The following is a 22665-nucleotide window of genomic DNA, read 5'->3' as shown; positions in this document are numbered from 1 at the left end:
CAGTTTGTTAGTTGATCCAGTAGGTTCTTCTTCCACCAATGCTACTCGTATACTATTTGATGCCTTCTTACATTCAAAATCACGATGTCCTTCTCCTTTGCACTTAAAGCAGGTTCCTTTAAACACTCTCTTATCATGTCTTTTTTCTTCCTTTTCGTAACCCTCATTCCAGTAACCATCGAGTTCTCTCCTTTGGTAAAATTTTATTTCATCTCTTCGATATAAACTACAATCTCTGCTAACTTCCTTGTCTTTGTTCTGATCTGCACATGGTCCTCTTCCTCCTGTATAGGTCCTTCCTCCTTGAAATCTTCCTCCCTGAAATCTTCCTCCTCTACCTCTTTGCTTCTTCTCATGTCTTTTGTTCAACTTCTCTTCCGCCTTTAGGGCATATTGATAACCTTCCTCAACACTCAGCAACTTGATCAGACTGAGTTCATCTTGTATAGACATCCACAACCCATCCAGGTATCTATCAACTTGTTCAATCTCATCATCAGTATGTCTAGATCTAATATTCAACTTGTAGAATGCTTCAGTATACTCCTTCACACTCGATTCCTTCTGCTTCAGGTTCTGCAACTTCTGGAACAGATTTACTTGATAATCGGCAATCATGAACTTTGATTTTAACTTGTTAACCATCCAATTTAATCTTCTCTTTACCTCTTCTTTGTCTATCTACCTGCAAATGTTCCCACCAAAGAGATGTGTGTCCTTTCAACTTAGTGCAAGCATATCTCACCTTCTTGTCTTCAGTAGTGTTCTCAAAATCAAAATATTTCTCCATCTCCGTAATCCAATCGAGCAATTCATCTGAATCTAACTTGCCATCATAATTTGATGGGTTAAAGTGTGGTCTGGCATTCACTCTTGTCAATGCTCTTATGAACCTCTCTTCGTCTGAATCATTCGCCGATGGATTTTCTCCTACTTCTCCCACTCCCACTTTTTCTTCATCTTCTCTCACATCCTTAATATGTCGACCTCTTCTCTGGGTCATTTCAACAACTTCCAATTGGGCTACAATTCCTCTCAATATTTCCATCACAGTAGGGTCTGCATTTCCACGCACTCCACCACCTCTAACATTTCCTCTTTGGTTCATCTTTATGCCAGTCCTCTGCAACTATAGGTCGGATCCGCAATCTGCCACCCCACAACAAAATTCTACATGACTCTACAATCTCCAAAACAAAAACTTATTGATCTGATACCACTTGGTGCAGTCACGATAGGAGTAAGTCCTCAAAGAGAATAGACTGGACCGTGCAACAAATGAATCACAACACAAACAGCTCAACGTGATGGAGGCAATATAAAAATTAAATTATATTGTATCATGAATTCAATTACAATTGGTCGGCAACATGTGGGCTTACAAGATTTGGCACATGGGCTTGATTATAAACATGCTCAAATCCTATCCGGGCTCCAGCAAGAATGTGATCCAACTTCAAATCCGGGCTCCAGCAATAATGTGATCCAACTTCAGATCGTCTAATCTTCTGATTAGTCCTTTATGTCTCAAGATCTATCTTCCCTATGCTTAATTACACTGATTTATATGATATTCATAGCTCAAGGATGATCCGTGTTGCTCCAAGATGAAACAAATGTCGAATGAAGAAGATGTAAGGTGAAAACAACTAGGTCAGCCTTCATCAAAGGAATCCCTCCGGAAACAACAGAGAATGATGTGTGGGCCCCAAGGGAAGGTCATCCACAAGACAAGGAACGTTGGAAGCAACAAAATTAGGCTCCACAAGCTACGAAAATGATCTGTAAGATTCTCCATTAGCAAAATAGGTCCAGGCGGTTCCGGTGCTCTGGCTAGAAAAACTATCCCAAATTTCGGAAATGATAACTTGTCGGAAAAAGATCCAAACGTCTCACGGACTTAGGATAAGATAGATGAACAAGTCCACAAGCAAAATCCAACTCTGTAAGATCTGGTATGCAAATGCAAAGAAACACATATAGAAATGTTGAAACTTCAAAATAGAAAGAAAATGTTTTTGGTTGATGCAAGATTGTCAAGAACCATGGGTGCTCCCGCATTAGTTGCAGATGTTAGTGGCATAATTCTTGGAGGTGTTTCGTGTTTGAGGTGTTGATTTAGGTCCATTCTATGTCTTAACCAACATTGTTTTGGTCAGCATGTTATGGTGTAGTGTGTATAGTTATAGCTTTGTAATTTGTGATGTGTGTTGAGCCAACCTTGAAATATAGGTTCATGATATTTATAAATAAATGTAATATCATGTTGCAGATGTATTTGTGAATGTGTGAGATGTGCGAATAATTCTTTAATATTTTGGTAGCAGAGAAGAAGTGTGAAGAAGTGTGAAAGAGCAGTATATGTGCCTAATTGGAACTGTAACTAGGCATGAGGAGATGTTATTCTATCAATTCATGATCTTTCGAATGTAATCCGAATGTTTTTGTAGGACAGTGAGTCTTCCCCAAGGTTGTAGCCCTTGTTGTTATTGTGTTTGAGATGTGAGCTCTAAGCAGTGTGCTTGGATGCATGTGCATCCCATTTGTAATTTTCATATACTTCTAACAGGGTATCATCTTATTGTGAGTGGGTTCTCACCATGGTTTTTCCCTTGACCAGGTTTTCCACATCAAAAATCTTGGTGTTATGTGTGTTATTGATGTGGTGTTGATTTATTCTTTCATTGTTAATTATCAAATTTGAAATTGTGTTTGAGTTAAGTAAAGTTTGTGAGAAAATTGATTCACCCCCCCTCTCATTTTCCTGCCTTGTTGTCAACATAAACAATGTGAACAACAAAATTTTTACATGATCATTATTTGAAATGAAAATAGGGTAGTCCTAATGAACCGAAGATAACCCTAACGAAAATAGGACAGCCCAAATGAACCATAGGGATGTTATTATTGTGTCTTCCATTCCTTAGAGTTTCCAACCAAAAGAACAATCTCACTTCTTTGATCTAGTACTTGTATAAGATTTTCTTGTGATTTTCCTAACCCCTACATTCCCACGGAATAATATAAAAAATATCAGTATTAAAGAAAGAATACTGACTTAAGTAATTGCACAATGAAGGTAACATGAACTCCAATGTTGGATGCATTGCCATTGTAACCTCACATCCTACTCCAACCTTGTGTAGACCAGTGCCTGCATATAAATAAAGACCTATATAAGTAATGTGAACAAAAAAAGTTGTATGACCATTCTTTGAAATGAAAATAGGGTAGTCTTAATGAACCTAGGACAGCCCTAATGAACCATAGGGATATTATTAATAATGAATTGTACTTTCCATTCCTTAGAGTCTCCAACAAAAGAACAAACTCACTTCTTTGATTTGGTAGTTGAATCATATTTTCCCATGATTTTCCTAACCCTTGCACTCCCAAGCCATGAAAAATAATTTTCTTAACCAAACAAATCATTGGATTGTATTAATTAGTAGAATCTTCTTAAGCTTTACGATTCACACAAATGTAGATCTCTACATAGGCGTAATGTTCACGTGACATTCATAATCATCATAATTATCATATATGTCCCATATGGTATGAGTTGCATATGCTAATCAAGAGTGACTGGAGGATCAACTCTTACTCTCAACACATCCAATATTGTTTCATGATCGACACTACTAACTATCCATAGTTATTTTGTTTTTGGTTTGGCATGATGCTTCAATAACTTAACATTTGTTGCTATAACAAGGCGTGAATACATGAAATGGTTTTGTGTCTCTCGTAGTCTTCAAATGCATGTATGTCATTCTTCCTAATCATATACATCTGCAACCAAGTTCCAACAACAACTGAATATGTAGGATACATGAACCCATCATCATTTGTCATTGGTTGAGTTAGCTTATGCTTTTCTTGTACACATCGTGCCAACCAATAGTTTGATCTCTCTTCATTCCCTTGTGAAGCAACAACTGTATAAACATGTCATGTTGAACATTCAAGATCTAAAAGACAGTCATAGTTAAGTGAACTCTCCATTTCATAATGTAAAGAGAATTCTACTTGAGATAAAGGTGTTAGATACTGTGGAATCCATCTTTCTACCCACTCACTTGACTCACATTGATCCCACTTGCATTGCATACAATTGTGAAAAAAATAAGTCAACTCCCATGTCCAAATGGTCCATGTACTTGCATCCAAATTTCAAAATGAATGCATCTTTGAAGATTCCCTAATTGTCTAACAATTCAATCTATACCCCACTATGCCCTCATCAACCAACCAAAATAGCCTATGCATTTGTGAATCAAGCGTCCCTCATGACAATGCATGATTACACCAGTCAACAACACAACATGCATCTCTGAATGTAGCACCACCTGTAATCTTTAGTTGTTCCTTTACTAGAGCTCTCTTCACACATGCACCTACTCAATCGTGCTCCCATTTTCCATACCCATCTTCAAAAATACTCCATTACGAGGTACACCCCTCTTTGCATACATTCTATTCAACCAATAAAACGTATGAGCATTCTTGAATTGACCCGTGTAGTTATCTAATCAAATGAGATGCTAACCCAATACATATCTTTTCCCTACAAAAAAAAAATCATGAAAACAATGTTGCACATACTATTATGAATGAGACTTGTTATCACTAATGTAAATATGATACTCTATGTTTATCTTCCTATCCTCTTTTTCACTATCATGGGCATGTCTATATGTGATGTGCACAAAAATAACAACCTAAGCAGAATTGTAATATTGAGATTGTATCTCATTTTATGGTTGCAATGTGTAGTTTTTAGCAAAATCAACCGTAGATATAATAGTATCAATCGAAAAAGAGTCCTTACACATCTTGAATGGCTCATCCAACCACCGAGACCTATTGCAATGCCTTGCATAATTGTAGAAAATATTTTTCTCAAAAAATTGATATAAAATCTACAGCATTGATTTCTCTTATTATGAACTCACATCGAGAGCCTTCACCTCCACCCTTCAAATTGTATTGCATTGCCTTGTACCTCTTTTTTCAACCATTTTCTTTCAAAATTCATGTTTGTTGCACTCATGAAAACATGATGCAAACTTTGAAAACCCACCACATTGTAAACACTTCTCATTTAAACAATCATTTTTATAAAAAAAAACCATCATCTCCAACACATAAAAATAAATCTAACAAGTCCCTAGTTGACTTAGGGAGTTGCATTGCACCACACTTCTACAACATTTTGTTAGTATGCAAAGTAGAATGAATATAGTGTAATAGATCATGATACATTGAAAATTATACATGGTATTTACAACATGTATTACAAATTTTAAGAGGTACACAATAAAATGGCTTACAAGCTTCAAAAGTCCTTTGATAGATTTGGAAACGAGTGTTTTTCACAAAATTGTTTGTATAAAATTGTTTGGCCACATTCCAAGAAATGTTTAGGATGTGTTGTGCAGTCCTACTTACCAATTCTCAACTTTAAAGCATCCTTCACATTGTGTGATGCTATCGAATTAGAGTGCCAAGATTGTTGAATTTCATCCTTTACGTTCTTGGTTAGTTTCTTGTCAGCACATGGAATCCCCCCACTAAAAGCCCATGTATCATTTTGAAGAGGACTATCTAGTCTTGGTTCTTCTTCTAAGTGCTCTAAACAATCTTTTACAATTTAGGTTCATATCAACACATGCTTGCCTCAATAAACGAGTCTTCCTCACATGATGTCTTACTAGTGAGGTTGTGATTACTCTTTGAGAAGCTCTCTTTTCTTTTTCTTTAATAGTCTTTCCAATAGAATCTCTTTAATAGTCTTTCCAAATATAATATTATAATATATAGATATCTCTTGATATTTATTTATATATATTGGATTGGAAAGTTCTATCATTTCATTTTACAGAGCTGGAGATTGGTACCCATCGAGTTGACTAGGCGAGAAGCCTCATGAAAAATGTATATATAGATATATATAGATAGATATATACATATATATAGATAGATATATACATATACATATATATATATATACAGATATATACATATACATATATGTGTATATATATACATACATATATACATATATATATATATATATACATATGTACATATATATATACATATGTACATACATATATACATATATACATATATACATATATGTGTGTGTGTGTGTGTGTGTGTGTGTGTGTGTGTGTGTGTGTGTGTGTGTGTGTGTGTGTGTGTGTGTGTGTGTGTGTGTGTGTGTACGTGTGTGTGTGTACAGAGATATTTATAATATTTAAATGTTATATCAAGAGATATCTATATATATCTTCCGAGAACACTTAAATATATATAACATTTAAATATTATAGATATCTCTGTACACACACACACACACACACACACACACACACAGAGATATGTGTGTGTGTGTGTGTGTGTGTGTGTGTGTGTGTGTGTGTGTGTGCAGAGATATTTATAATATTTAAATGTTATATCAAGAGATATCTATATATATCTTCCGAGAACACTTAAAAGGTGTGATATTTATATTATATTTATACTATTATATATGTGTGTGTGTGTGTGTGTGTGTGTGTGTGTGTGTGTGTGAGTGATATTATATTATATTATATTTTATAGACTAGCAAAATAATTATCAAAATATTTAGTTGACATAACAAATTTGTTATTAAAAAGAAAGTGAAATAAGTAATGAGCTGAATAGATATCAGTTACAAATGGATATCCATTGTAATCAGATATTTGTTTTTTTCTGACAAAAACTATTTCCTTTAGATTTCCCTCAAGTTTGCTTTGAGATTCAACAAACCTGGAAAGTCAAGACCAACAATGTGTTTAGAATTTTTCCTTGGTTTTCCAGATTTTGCCCATGTGGTTGACGACTTTTTTTATCCGAATTCGATGAAACAAAAAGGGTTTATTAATAAAACTGTTAACTTTCTACCAATATAAATTTTGCCTTATTTTGAATTTAATAAATAATTATTATTGATTTTCTACATACATTATGACCATAGTCCTAATTGATAGGCTGATTGAAAAACATTTGTAACTTTAAAACAGTTACACATTTTCCAAATTTGAAAAATGCTCCACATTCTATGCTTCGTCTACTATAGGATTAAAACTTTTGAAAAAATCATAAACTAATTATATAGTTACCAAAAAAATACAAAGAAAAAATATGGCACATTTGGGCATGTGTCCTCTACTTATATTGAAAGTTTTAGAAAAAAAAATATTATGTTTTGTTTATACTTAGGTTCTGCAAACATGCCTTCTTTTTATTTACTCCCTAAAATTTTAGTATTATTACATTGAAATTTCAAATTTTTACCAAATAGATTTAGATTTTTCCAAAAAACTAGTGGCTTAGAAACTAGAATCAATTTGCTACAAATTTTGTTCTTACATATTTTTCAAATTATGTTAATAACCTATTCAAATTTTATGTCAAGTTGCACAACTTATTTTTTGAATTTTTATTGCCACTTACGGGCCTAGATTGGACCCCCATGATCCTACACACACCCATATACAGGCACTAAGAAGTAGACTTGAAATGGCTTATTCTTGCATGAAGACCAAAACAATAAAGATCCCAATGTTGAGTCTTAAGCATTACCTTTATGTTTACAATTGCTACCTGAAGTCAAGGTGCAATCAGTGGACATTTGTCAATGATTTTTTTGCATAGGTCATTCAATTAATTGATGCAATCTAGGCAAGGGGGTCCAATGAAGAACTACCCTACTCACCAACCTACAAATTTACTCACAAACACAAATGCCATGTAGAAGCCAAAATATTACTATTTTGTTAATTTAAAAATAATCTCTACCCTAACAAACTACAATAGGTTAAAATAAACCTAGCTCACTATCTACAAACAATATCACATTCCCTACCAACTATGGCTTACAAAAGTAGTACAACCCACAACTACAATGTTGCCCAAGTCCTAGACATATAAATGCATCCCAACTATATATTCCTCTCAAATATGTGCAAGACCTCTAATTGCAAGCCCATTCAAGGGACAAACGCTAGACTATCTCTCACAAGCTCTATATTCTTTCCTTGACCTAGTCTCTCTCCTTTCCACCACTCTCTTCATCTCCTTTTGAGAGAACAATTTTTTCCTCTTTATGTATTCACTACTACACTAAAGAGATCAATATTTTCATTTATCAATGGAGTTGTAACAATAACCACAAACCATTTCCTAGCCCTTCATTATCAAATGTGTAATTTAGTCTACATAGAAAAACCATCCAACTACATAACAATTAACACAAAACCCATACAACCACCAATATATTATATTATTGATAGGGCATATGCCCAAAATGTTTCTACATAGTCACCATGCCATAGGAGAGAAAACACATACCACAAACTAAAGAATGCCAATTGACAAGATAAGGAAACAAAATGCATGACAAAATGAACTAGCCAATTAGATAGAGGAAAAAGTATAGCCAGCATAGTAGCAAAAAGAAGTATCATGGCCCAAACAAGCTGGTTACTAGAAAGGCAAAAATAATCACCACCTCAACAAAGTCAAACTAACACCAAATGTAAAGAAATTTCATGACCAAGCAAGTAAACAACTGCCAGTCAAGGAGGATACTACAAAAATGAATTTGAAATACATAATCACTACCACGTCAACATCAAACCCAAGCATGATGAGGATTTTTAGCCATCAATTGTTATCAATTATATTGTCAAAGGCAATAATAATTGCCCCAATAATTCCATCAACTTCTTCCATGTGCCTTATTAGCAAAGCCATTCCATCAACTTTTTGACTGTCATTTGGTTATTTCTCTTGGTGTTGGCTTTCTTTTTTTGTTAAGGGTTTCTGGTCCCTTCAAAACTAGTTTTACTCTAATAATAAACAAAGCCATTCCATATGTTAACAAATATAATAGATGATGTTGAAGTACCTTCTTGTTGAAGTCAAAGATTTTTAATATATGGGTAACACATGTTTTAAGGGGCCATGAAACCCTATACAATACAAGGCAACCAACCCAAAGGTTGAAAACAACAAAAATATAGCCAAAAAGATAAGCTACCATAAAACAACCTAGTTGTCACACATCCCAAACAACAAATGCAGCCAAGTTGCAACACAATAAACAATTATGGTCAATACACCACCCCATGATCCCTTTCTAACACTTTGAGCACCCTTAACTTGGATGTGGGAGGTACAAGCATGTCTAGGAAGACCTTAACTTCTTTGAACAATCTTACATAAAAAATCATCCTCCAAAGGTCCAGAACAAGTGAAGGGGGGAGGGTTAGCCTCCATTGTCCCCAACAACAAAGACATAGGACCAGTATGTTTTACCAAAGCAACCAATAAGGCATGATCTATAGAATCCGCTCTTAGCACTAAAGGGTCCATAGGTGCATCAACTGAAATAGTCTTGAGAAGACAACTCATAACAAGTCACTAAAGTTGTAGTAGCCCCCATGGCCAAGTCCACCTTCAATATCTCATCCTCTAAATCGATAAAATCACCAACGATTACATGCTTAAGGTGAGCATTTTTCCACCAAGTTACCTCACCTTTCTTGTGACAAGAGCTAGGGCAATTCAAAGCTAGGCTTCCAATAGCAAAGCATCTCTTGCAACAAAAGGGGATATACCTCATAGTCAAGTGATCGAGTCCATGATCTATCCCTAACAAGCAGAATGGTATCCCTATGATTTAGAGGTGTCAATATCCATAAGAATGTGAGGAAAAGTAATATGGTCATAGTTTAACAATGTCGCATCTTTCTACAAAAAATGACCAAGAAAATTGCTAATAGATTTAAAACAAGAAATCTCCCCAAAACTAGAGGAGATTGAGAAGTCTAGCCCAGATAGGAAAAATGCTTAAGGATTTTGTAATAGGGTTGAAGGAAGGAAATCATGGCTTGAGAGAGAGAGAGCACGTGTTTTTCCCACAACCAAACCCCACCTAGCACCCACAACCTATCATCACTCAATTGGAAGCCATTAAAAAAAACCTCTAGCACATGGATAGAGTCCAATCTTGCCCTCGATAAGGGGCCTCCAAAAATCCAAATCCCATTTGTTTAGTTTTGGAAGGGAAAGCCATTCAATTTGCAAATGAGAGTTTGGCATTTAGCATTCAATATTTACCACCTGACCACAAATAACAATTGGGGAGGATGGAGAACATGGCAAGAGTTTAGCCCGCTCATAAGGGCAAGCAAGTTTTAACTAGAGGTGCGGACCTCCATCAAATCTAGCGACTTTTGCACATGTTTTTCCACTAAGCAAGGGAGAGAAGGTGTTAGTAGAGATATCAAGACCAAAGGAACCCACACATAACGATTGTGGAGCCACAATATGTTTTTCCACTGAGCAAGGGAGAGAAGGTGTTAGTAGAGATATCAAGACCAAAGGAATCCACACGTAACGATTGTGGAGCCACAATATGGTAGTCACCAAAACTAAGCAATAGGAAATTTGTCATCACTAGGGCACAACCAACAACCTCCAAAAATGGAACAACGTCGCTAGGCTACAAAACAACAAAAGCGAGGCCAAGAACAATAGGTGAACCTACAAAAGTATGACCAGGAACAACAGCAATAGCAAAAGATTTTTCCATCACAACAGCAACATGGGATTTCCCCCTTATTGAAGCCATAGTTGTTATTAAAGTCATCTTAGGTTCTTGCTAATAGATATAATAGTTGTTGATGAAGCCATTTGTTGTTGAAGTCACACCAATTGATATTGACAAAGTGACTCAACCAAATGTTGATGAAGTCACACGTATGTTTAAGTTGACAAAGTGAACAACAAATTGAGGAATTAAAACCGTGTTACTACAAAAGATGTTAGATGTTGCAAAATTGGATTCATGTTGTTGCAAAAGATGAATCTATGATTTCATTTGTTACTGAAGTCATCTAGAATATTAATTCACCTCAAAACACTTCTAAGAATGTTCAAAAGCTACATATGAAGTCTGAAGTTGTCAAAACCTACTTTATCTTGTTTCTAGTGATGCAATATTGCTTGCATATCCATATGCTCTTGTATTAATAAGATGTGCATTCTAGTATTTATTGAACATGTAGTTTAATTAAATTGAGATATTTGTGTACTGTCATGAGTTTTTGTCACATGGAGAGTTACTATTTGTGTTCTTTCTTCTTTCATCATAATGACAAATCAAAAAGTGTGATCTAAAACGTTGAGAGTTACTATTTGTGTTCTTTCTTCTTTCATCATAATGACAAATCAAAAAGTATGATCTAAAACGTTGATGCAAACAAAACAAATGCAACTATTTCTAGAAGCAATTACAATCATACTAATGGAATGTGAAAACCTCAAATTTAAGATGGAGGCCTATTGAGAGACTTGTTTTTCTTTGGTTGGTCATTGTATAGAGTGTTGCTAACATGCTCCTACCCTTCCAATATTGTTGAAGAGTTGCTATGTTGAGTACCTAACACAAAAAGAAACACACATATTGCATGAAGCATATTGTTCTATGGAATCATCTTTGTTACTTGAAGTGGAAAGGTATGTGCGAAAAACCTCTCTAACTTTGTAAGATTAAGTTTATCCAAAATGAATATTCCCAAGTCTCATCTCCACTCAAACAAGGTTCATAATGCCTCGGCCATCTATTGCTTTAACCTCGGCCGTTTTATTTAATACCCTATAACTAATGCCTTTGATGCATTTCTCAAATCTGTTAAATGAATTTATTGATGAATCAAAAAGCCACAAAGAAAATGAGCTTGCCAAGTGCACATTTGTCATGGTGTGAGCATCACCTTTCCTAGTCAAAATGTGGCACAATGTTGGTAATTTATTATTTCATGGTGAAAACTCTCACTCCACATTAATTCACCTTGGTTCTACCTTATAGTAATTATGTCATGTTTTAACTTCCACGTGATTTGTTTAATTGACTATGTTTCTAATTCGTCAAGTGACTCCTTTGAGGATGATGTTGTGTCTTTTGCTTACAGTGCAAATTCATGCACCCTCATTGGTAGAACCTTTGCCCCTACTGTGCAAATTGTGCTGCCTTCAAAACCTCCTCGTTGTCGCTCTCATGTTGTGTTTCCTATTGTGTCTTCTATCATCAATGTGTCGTCTATCACGGGTGCACTTTTAGTCTTTAGTGCAACCACGAGTTCAAATGTTGTTTTTACAATTCTATTCTGCCTATTGTTTTTGTTCTGCACCTTTCGCCTCATTGCCCTTCAACACCCTCTCCATGTATCGATAGGCCCTGCGTGGAGGTTTCCCCTATTGCTACAATGTTGTTTGAACTATTGTTAGTCCATAGAGAAAAGGTCGTCTTCCTCTTTCCAAACTCATACTCAAGTTATGAGTGTAAGTTCAACCCACTCTTGATGTGGGCTGTTTGACGTTTTACTTGTGTTGTAAGTGTCATGTTATGGCATGTGTTTCTCAGCCCTTGGACCCTTAGTAGTTAAGGATCAGCACCCTGGTTTGTTGCTTATCTAACTAAAAACACTATAAGATCTGCTATCTTCTCCATGAAAAGATTGAGGCCTTCCTTCTCTAACCAAAGTGCATCTTGCAATAGTTGAGGGACAAAATATACAAGTGTTTTCTTCTCGTGCTTTAGAAAATATATATACATGCATTTTTTGCAAAATATCAATTTTATTTATCAATAAGAGATGGCATGATGATGATATAGTTACAAACTTTGACACCAATGATTTGCATTGTGAGACCCAAGATTGTGGTGCAGAAGATAACACAATAAACTAGCAAGTAACCCACGATGAAGACAATGCAATTGAAGTTTGTTTTTTTTTCACCAAACGGCAAAGCCAAAAAATTTGATATTAAAGAAAAAGTTGCATAATTACAAAAAACTTTAACAGTCTGACTGCCCTTCCGGGTCTGCCATAGCAGAGGAGATTTTCCTGATTACGTCTATTATCAAACCACAAAAATTCGGAAGAGTTCATCAAATGCAATTGAAGTTTATTCATTATAAACAAGTATAGAAAATATGTACATAAGGAACCAAAAAGTCACGAATGAGAATTCTCGTGATCAAAAACTAGGGTGGAACATCCTAGCTGAATTATGTAATTGGATCAACTCTAGAGGACCTTAGAAGATAAAAGTATCATTTGTTTTTGTGTATTTTCTATCTGTGATTTTCCTCAAGTACATATAGAATTACAAAAAGATTACTTGCAGAAAGATAAGATGCTTGCCCCACATTAGAATAAGTAGATTTGTTTATAGTAGAGAGGCAACAAGCTCTTTACCCAAATTTTATGGTCCCTCAAACTACTTAACAGGATTATTAATGAGGCCATGAAGTTGGAGCTACTTCATAATACACTACTTTTTTGTGTATCTGTATCATGCCTAAGGAAAGTTATCAAAAATGTATTCTTGAGCAAACAAAGCTTCAGATCCTGGATGAGGAAGTAATTAGAACTAGAATTAATGCTCAATCAAATATAAGTGATGGTTCAGTAAACCACAGATTGAGATAATAAAATCTGTGTCTCCCCTAAACTATAAAATGAATTACAGGGAGCAAACTTTGGCGTTAACCAGTTGTTGGTCACCTGATGACCAATATCATTTCCCCCTATCGTTATAATCATCGAGGTATGAGGTGTGAGACAAGGACTCTCAGATTATCTCAACATCTTGCTCACTTGCAAAGTCTTTCTATATATTTAACTAAACCACTATCTTTTATTATAATAAAATCCTCTGCTTTAATATATATGATTAACTACACCACTATCTTTTATTATAATAAAATCCTTTGGTTTAATTCACCCAATACCCGTTGCAAAGACACTAGTCTTTGAACACAATGTTTTGAAAAAAGGTAAAATCTGTTACTCATTTTGAATTTTGCCATTATGCCTCAATGTGTCTAACATATATTTGACTTTAGTGACAAACTGGCTTGCTGTTCAACTCTTCCCCAAACTAACCTCTCAAATCTATGCTGCCTGACTATTTATAAACTTTTCAACTATGCTCTATCATTACTTATCATTGAGATCGATACATATAGCCCAACACGATGACCCATCATCAAATTCACATACTTGAGTAAAGTACGCCAGCCTTGTACCATTGCTATCCTAAAGTACACATATCCAGGTCAGGTGTGGGTCAAGAAAATCCAAATAATTAATAAACCTCAAGATTATATTCAATAATGTGGGTTACACAATAAGAACAAGTGATTTCAATGTACAGACTTGCACACAAGTACAAAGTGAAGGATTACATAGGCATTGCAAGATGATGCTCCATAAGCATGCACTACACATGTTTGACAAACATATTGTTCACCATCTGTATCTCTAACTGCAAACTAAAAACACCAAAACTTGCAGCTCCTAGTGCTAAAATGTTTAAACAAGAATATGTCCACTTTTCTATCATGACTCTGAATGTATAATCTACATACAAAAAATTAGGAATTTCTTCAGGCTGGAAAAAGAATCTTTGCACTTTTCATCTTTTAGATATAATCTTGGGGAGCACAAGTCTTCAGGTTCTCTTGATTGCAAATGATCCTTGGAAAAGATACTATTTATTCCAGTTCTTAAGAGACATGTACTACATGCTTTTTTGTTTACAGGAACTGATATCACCTATTGCAACTTCAAAAACTTGTAAATTGTGTATCAAGCAACAAACTTCAAGCAACGTGTATCTGAATGTATTCTTTGGCATCGGACTGAGCAAAATCGAGATGAACACTGCACACAGCTGTAAGGAGCTATATAGCCACAAACACTGCAGAAATGCCGCCGAGCTGTGGAGCTGGGAGGACCTACAGCAGCTCTCAAATATGTTGGTACGTGGGGAGGTGTAGCTTCCAAATTTGCCTAGAATAACAAAAACAGAAAATTAAATTAGGCATTGGAATTAGTTTATACCTGTAGGAATTTGGTTTGTTAACATATGATATTGAAATGTGGGCATAGTATGGTTATCCTAGAATTAGAAGATCTAATAGTATACTTTAGTATTAGTATTATGTTGATGTAACCAACTCAAACTCTTTTGCTTGTATCTGTCCCTCTACATGTTGGGATGCTCTATTACTGAGTTACCAATTGCCTTTATGGTCAAGCTTTTGGTAAGCTTCTTATTACAGTTAGTGTGTGACTCATTTTGTTCAACATCCCCATTGAGCAACACTTAAGCGCTCAAAGCTCTGATCCAATGTTAAACCTTAGGGCTTCATGTACTGTAATAAGCCTTCTCTATCATAACTCGGATATCCAACATGTATGCACTTTTTATCTTCCTTCAGAGAGTTGGAAAGTTAACAGAGAAACAGTGAGACTGGAGATAAGTTTTGATACTAGAAAAGGAACAAATCTTGCTTCCGACCTCTTGTAATAACTCCATAAAAGTCTGTGGTGCCTTCTTTGCATTCTCCACAGCTTTAGCTTGCCTTGTTTTACGCTTTGAGCTTCTTGAATGCTTTTTTTGGGTAAAAACTGCAAAATCAGCACTACATTGTCAAACAGCAAACAGTAAAAAAGTGCCTATAATGTTTGTTACGATCTTTGAAAAGACCCTTACTGACTGTTCAGAACAGTAAACAAAAAATAATATAATGATAGTGTCAAGTTACATGAGGATAGCATATAGATTAAACTTCTTACAATGAAACTGATATTTTATCTTAAGTAGAATAATATGTTTCTAAATAGAGATTGGTTTAACAATAATTCTGCATCTCGTATAGCCTTATTCGATGAACAGAGTTGAGGGAGGATGAAAGAGCTCTACACTAAAGATAATTTTCTTTCAGCAATCAATTTCACAAATAGAAAGTCTCAAAAACCATTATTAAATAATAAAAGACCTTAAAGTTAAAATCTATGAGTTTCCTTGAAAGCTAAAATTCTTATGACTTCTGCCATCTTTGTCATAAAATTAAATATTAAAAAGCTAGCAAACTAAAAACAATTCAGTTTGAAGACAGTTCAAATCATTCAAGAGAACGATAACATTGTAAGCAAGGATTTATTTGATATACTCATAAGTCAGTTTTATGATTTCAATCCTAAATACTTTTAGTTGTCTTTCTAGGGGAAAACGTTAGAAAAGAATCAACCATTAGGAGGCAGAACAAGCTGCTACTAATTACAGATGGATTAAAAATCATTGAAATAGAAAATAGTCCTCAACCAGAAGCAGTATTTTTTACGACATTTATGCAATTGTTTAGCTTCAATTTTTAGCAGAAAGATGGAGACAAAATAATGACAATATCAGAAAAAGATGTAATAAGAAGACCTAGGCAGCCACACACAGTAAGGGCATGATTCTCTTAAGGAGCTGTTAGACATACAAGAAGGGTAGAACTCGTTCCAGGGAAACAAAAAAAGGCTCAAGTGATAGAGGCCTCTATCCATCAAAGGAACAAAAGCACTCCAGATTACTCAAGTCTTAACTGGGTGAGAAAGATAATTGCCTCCATGTATCAGTATTTGTGACTTAAAAAATTCCTATAGGAGTTCCCTTTGATAAGTCCAAATGAATCACAGAGTGTGATCCAAAACATTGATGCTAAAATCTCTGCACAGATATATCTAGAAGCACTCTTCATCGATATTATGGACTGTGAAAACATTGTGTCTCGCAAGTCCAATTGCATTAAGTTTCAAAGGTGTACATTCCACCAAGCTAATATCAATGCAATTGGCCATGGAGAGAGAATATGAAGGGATCTTGTGTATAGAGTGTTGTAACAAATTGGCTTGCATAGAAAAATTAAGTATATACACTGCCCCATGTGATTGTTGTTTGTAACTAGGGTTATGTATGGGTTCGGATTGCCTTAAGGCAACATCCAAACCCCTTTTAGGTCCGAGCCCTATCCTAGGGTAACGTGACTCTAATATATGCCCAGCCCAATCCTAAATACACGCCACCTAATTAAATTGGCGCCAAAACGCAAAGGACGCCGACTTGCAATCAAGGATTAAAATGTGTATAAATAAGAGACATTTGCAAGTCAATATTCACTCATTCATTCAACAAGCAAAGGCGAAAACAGCTCTGCTAATAAAGGGCGAATTTACAAGGGAGGAAGCGAATTCATTCAGAATTGTGCGAATTTGTCCAAGAGGATATAGGCTGTGTTATACAAACTTGGAGAACTTAGAAAGTGCAGATCTGCTATACAAAAGGACTAGATCTGACAGAGAAGCTAAGTATTGTATTTGTGCATTTAAGAGGAGAATATATAATCTGACCTGTGGGTCTTTAATGCTGGGTTTTTCCTCCTTGGAGGTTTTCCCAGGGTATGCGTGTTTGTATACTGAGTACTTGCTTTCTGATTTTACTGAATGTTAACTTATTTGTCACAAATCTGATTACAATCTAGGGCATAAATAAAAGGATATAAGTCTAATTAATGAACCTAGTGTATAAAATTACATGGTATCAGAGCTAAGGTTTCACTAACTTCTGATTTTAGCAAATCAATTGTTGCATATAGCTACTGTTTGTTTTCAGATTAAAATGTCAGGTTTGAAGGCTGAAGATAGACTTGAGAGAGCCATTGATTTTGCTGCTTGGAAAGTCCGTATTCTATTGATCCTTGAAGAGAATGATCTGCTGAAATTTGTAGAAGAAGAAAGTCTGTCTCCTCCGGAAGATGCTGAAGAGCTGAAACAGTTCAAGAAAGATTCCCTCAAGGCTAGAAGGATCATAATTGAGTCTGTCAAGAATCATCTTGTCACTGTCATATCAAAGTTCGTATCTGCCAAGGAAATGATCAAGTACTTGGAAGGGATGTATGAGGTCAACAACCTCAGCAGGGCTCTTGCTCTAAGACAGCAGCTTCTTCACATGAAAATGAAAGAAGAAGACTCAATCATAGCCTACTTCATGAAGATTAATGAACTAAAGGATAAGCTAAGCACTCTTGATTGCCAAATCTCGGATAAAGATCTTGTTATGATTGCATTAAATGGTCTACCTGATGAATGGGAACCATTCATTCGTAGCATTGGTGGAAGAGCCGATCATCCCAACTTTGAACGTCTTCAATCTGATTGCATCGAAGAAGAATCTCGAATTGAGGTAAGAGGAAAACTCAAGAACTCTCACAAAGATAATCATGTTCTCTTGGCTAAATCTAGGAAAGGTGGACATTGGAAGAAAGAAAAGAGAAGCAAAGATTTTAGATCCTCATCCTATGATCCAAGGAAAAAGTCGAAGAGATTCCTCTCACATTCGTTGCTTCAGACGTGATAAGTATGGTCACTATGCCAGAGATTGTCAGAATGACCCAAAGGAAAGGGAAGCCAACTTAAATGAAGTTGTTGAACAAAGTGAAGATTATCTTCTTATCTCTGCTCTATCCAGCAATGTTCCTACGGATAGCAATACGTGGATACTTGACAGTGGTGCCTCCAGACACATCTCAGGATTTTGTGAGCATCTCTCAAATCTGATTGAAAAAGACACCAACCTTCATGTAGTAATCGGTGATGATGCTCGATACTCGGTAAAAGGTTCTGGCACTAGCTCTTTAAATCTAGATTTTGGTATTTCCTTACAACTCTGTGATATTCTCTTTGTACCTAGTATTAAACAAAATCTGATTTCCATTTCTGCCTTAGAAGATAAGGGTTTGCAAATAGCATTTTCTGAAGGGAAAGTACTCGCTTGGCCTAAGAAATCTAATTTCAAATCTGCCCGTATTATTGGAAATAGATGTGATAGTTTATATAAGCTTGCAGCTAACCCAATTCAAGCTCTCATTCATGAGACCCCTGAATCTTGCGAACTATGGCATAAAAGATTGGGTCACTTACACTTCCAAGCTCTTCCCACTCTCGGTAAGATGGTTAAAGGTACGCCTAAACTCAATGTATCTCATGATGATGCTTGTAAAGGTTGTGCAATGGGTAAAAATATAAAGAATCCCTTTCATAAAAGTGATAGTAGGGCTAAAGAAAGGTTAGAACTTATTCATTCAGATTTATGTGGTCCTATGTCTGTACCATCTCCTAGCGGTTTCCTATATTATGTTATCTTTATAGATGATTTTTCTAGGAAAACATGGATCTATTTTCTTAAATCTAAAGAGTCTAAAGAAGTCCTAAACAGATTTAAAGAATTCAAAGCCTTAGTTGAAAATACTACAGGAAATCGAATTAAATGTTTGAGGTCTGACAATGGAGGTAAATACACCTCAGGTAGTTTCTATGACTTTTGTGTTAAAGCAGGAATTAAGAGGGAGTTTTGCGTTCCCTACAATCCTCAACAAAATGGAGTTGCTAAAAGAAAGAACAGGACCATTGTTGAAGCTGCAAGGGCCATGATCCATGATCAAGACCTTCAACCTTTTCTATGGACGGAAGCATCCAAAACAGCAGTTTACATTCAGAATAGATGTCCTCATCGCACCCTAAAGGATGTGACTCCTGAAGAAGCCTTTACAGGAATCAAACCTGATATCAGTCACTTAAGGATTCTCGGGAGCCCGGTGTATGTTCATGTGCCTAAAGAAAAACGAACCAAATTGGATCCATCTGGAAAGAAAGGCATCTTAGTGGGTTACAGCGAATCTTCCAAAGCCTTCAGGATCTACATTCCAGGTCAAAGGTATGTTGAGGGAAGCAGAGATGTAACTTTTGAAGAAGATATTGCTTTCAAAAGATCTAAAGGTTCATTAACCATCAATAATGATATGATGATTGAAAATCAAGATTCAATAGTTAATGCTAACCCTGAGTCTCAGGAGGAGTCTACTGACCTTCCAAATCAGGAAGTTCAGAATGACCCATCAGAACCTATGCACTCTACCGATATACCTCAGGATATCGTGGTCCCCAAGAAGAGACCACTTTGGGTTAGAAACACGATTCAAGATGCTAAAGGATTTGCTACTCCCAGAGGAACCTTTAGAGATTGCAAGAGATTCCAAAATCACACCAACTACATTTCTGTGATGTGCAATATCATTGAGTCTGAACCTCACAATGTCGAAGAAGCTATGTCCCATCATGCTTGGAAACTAGCCATGGATGAAGAGTATGGGTCTATCATCAAGAATGATGTCTAGGACATTGTACCCAGACCCAAAGGTAAGTCTGTTGTTTCCTCTAAATGGTTGTTTAAAATTAAACATAATGCTGATGGTAGTATTGAAAAATATAAAGCTAGGTTTGTAGCTCGTGGCTTTTCTCAAAAAGAAGGAATAGATTATGAAGAAACCTTTGCCCCTATTGCTAAATATACTTCTATTAGATCTATAATAGCTATTGTTGCAGCCAAAGATTGGGAGCTGCACCAAATGGACGTTAAGACAGCCTTCCTCAATGGAGTTATTGAAGAGGAAGCCTATATTGAGCAACCAGAAGGTTATGTAATCCATAAAAGAGATTCTCATGTTTGCAGGTTGAAGAAAGCCTTATATGGGCTCAAACAGCCTCCTCGAAAGAATTGATAAGTACTTACTAAGCTTAGGATTTTGCAAGAATGATGTTGATGCTAATATTTACTTGAAAGTTTATAATGGTGAGATGCTTATTTTAGTTATGTATGTGGATGATTTATTTCTCACTGGTGAAAGTAACTTAATCATAAGATGTAAGAAGGAATTAGCCTCAGAATTTGAAATGAAGGACTTAGGTTTAATGCATTACTTCCTAGGGTTAGAAGTATGGCAAAGATCCAATGAAATTTTTCTAAGTCAAGGAAAATATACTATTGATATTTTGAAAAGATTTAGGATGATAGATTGTAAACCTATGCATACTCCTATGGAATCTAACTTAAAGAAGTTAAGTGTTTCTGCAGCTAACTCTGGTTTTGCAGATCCATCTGAGTACAGGCAGTTGATTGGATCCCTGATGTACCTAGTCAATACTAGGCCAGATATCGGTTATGCTGTGAATGCTCTCAGTCAGTTCATGAGCTTACCTAAACTTGTTCACCTGGTTGCGGCCAAGCACATTCTTAGATACCTGCGTGGCACGATTGGCTATGGGCTGAAGTATTCACTGAAAACCCCAATCCTCTTGGAAGGCTACTCAGATTCAGATTGGGCAGGAAGTGTCAAGGACAGAAAAAGTACTTCAGGTATCTGCTTCAACTTGGGCTCTGCAGTGATCTCTTTGTTGAAATAGTAGCTAGCTCGGATACCTATCTATTGTATTTTAATGTTGTCAATGACAATTAAAATACACATGTATTATCTATTATGTAAATTGAACTTAGGGCTGGGCCCAATTACATGTAACTTGTAATTATGACTTGTTATAATGTAACTTGTGGATAGGACAGGCCCTATAAATGTAACTTGCAATTTGGTCTGACCCTAATTGGGCGATGTAACTTGTGGTCCTATACTGAATGTAACTTGTAGATAGGGTAGACCCAAATGTAACAATTAACTATGTTTTGGGCTGGGCTCAATTGTAACGTGGTGGCTATTGGGCTGGACCCAATACCTAACGTGGGAAAATGTATAATATTAATTATTTATCTTGCAAACCGACTTGAGGATGTTTAGCGCCAAAAGGATGGTATATAATCCACTTGAAGATGAAGTCATTTATACAATCATTCTTAGCAAATGCAATCTGCTCTCCTACACTTTAGCGAACTCTTCACTTGTGCGAATTCAATCAAGGATATTGTTGGGCGAAGTTGTCAAGATCTTCTGCAATTCTACTCCAGCCTATTGTTGTCATATGCTGCTGATCCTCTCTTTTGGTCATCTACTGTTGATTAGGGCTGCATCCTTCATTACCTTGTCAACTTGCTGTTTGGACAGCAATCTGAGATAAGTTTGCTATATTGTAATTGCCTACAATTGAGATAATACATATCATATTTAAGGCTGGGTTTTTCACCTCCAAGAGGGAGGTTTTCCCAGGGTATTAGCGTCTTGTGTCTTGTGTTTTATTACTATTACTGTTTATTCACAGTCTGATTATAATTAATTGGGTTAGTTTAACATCTGATTGCTTGAAATTAACACTCTTGGGCATGTAGAAAGCAATCTTCGGTAGCATTAAGCACTGTAGAAGCTGAGTACATTGCTGCATTTGTTGCATCCAGAGAAGCAGTGTGGCTTCGTAAGCTCCTTGTTGGACTATTTGGTCAAACTAGTGGTCCTACCACCATTCATTGTGATAATCAAAGTTGTATAAAGATGTCGGTAAATCCTGTGTTTCATGATCGGTCCAAACATGTGGAAACACACTATCATTTCATTCGGGATATGGTGCAAAGAGGCGCCATTCATCTAAAGTACATCAGCACAGATGAACAGATTGCTAACATCCTCACCAAACCTTTATCCAGAGTGAAGTTCAAGTACTTCAGAGACAGATTTGGTGTCATGGAAAACAGAACCCTGATTGAGAGGGAGCTTCAATCTCAGTGTCTCTATTTGTAGCACTTTGAATCATTCCTTGCTTGTGTGCAAGAATGAATTACATCCAATCTATGCTTGTGTGCTAGATGGATAATTGTAATAATGTAAAGAGTCTAAAGACCCACTGGTGTATTACACTTTCTATGCTTGTGTGCTAGAACCATCCTATGCTTGTGTGCTAGGTGGAAGATGTAATTCTATGCTTGTGTGCTAGATCCATTCTATGCTTGTG

General features: G+C 35.9%; 1 protein-coding gene across 1 annotated transcript in view; it reads right to left on the bottom strand.

Moving 5' to 3' along the window:
- Positions 1–14191: 14191 nt before the first annotated feature.
- The window catches only part of LOC131034231 (SWR1 complex subunit 6), a 62423-nt gene continuing 53949 nt past the window's right edge, over positions 14192–22665 (bottom strand). Inside the window, exons 4-5 of the mRNA XM_057965638.2 lie at positions 15413–15522; positions 14192–14901 (exon numbers count right to left, since the gene is read on the bottom strand). Coding sequence (XP_057821621.1) covers positions 14698–14901; positions 15413–15522 — 314 coding nt within the window. The 3' untranslated portion in view covers positions 14192–14697. The remainder of the gene's footprint in view (positions 14902–15412; positions 15523–22665) is intronic.

The sequence above is a fragment of the Cryptomeria japonica genome, chromosome 3, assembly GCF_030272615.1.
Source record: "Cryptomeria japonica chromosome 3, Sugi_1.0, whole genome shotgun sequence".
Classification (NCBI taxonomy): Eukaryota; Viridiplantae; Streptophyta; class Pinopsida; order Cupressales; family Cupressaceae; genus Cryptomeria; species Cryptomeria japonica.
This window is presented reverse-complemented; position numbering and strand designations above follow the sequence as displayed.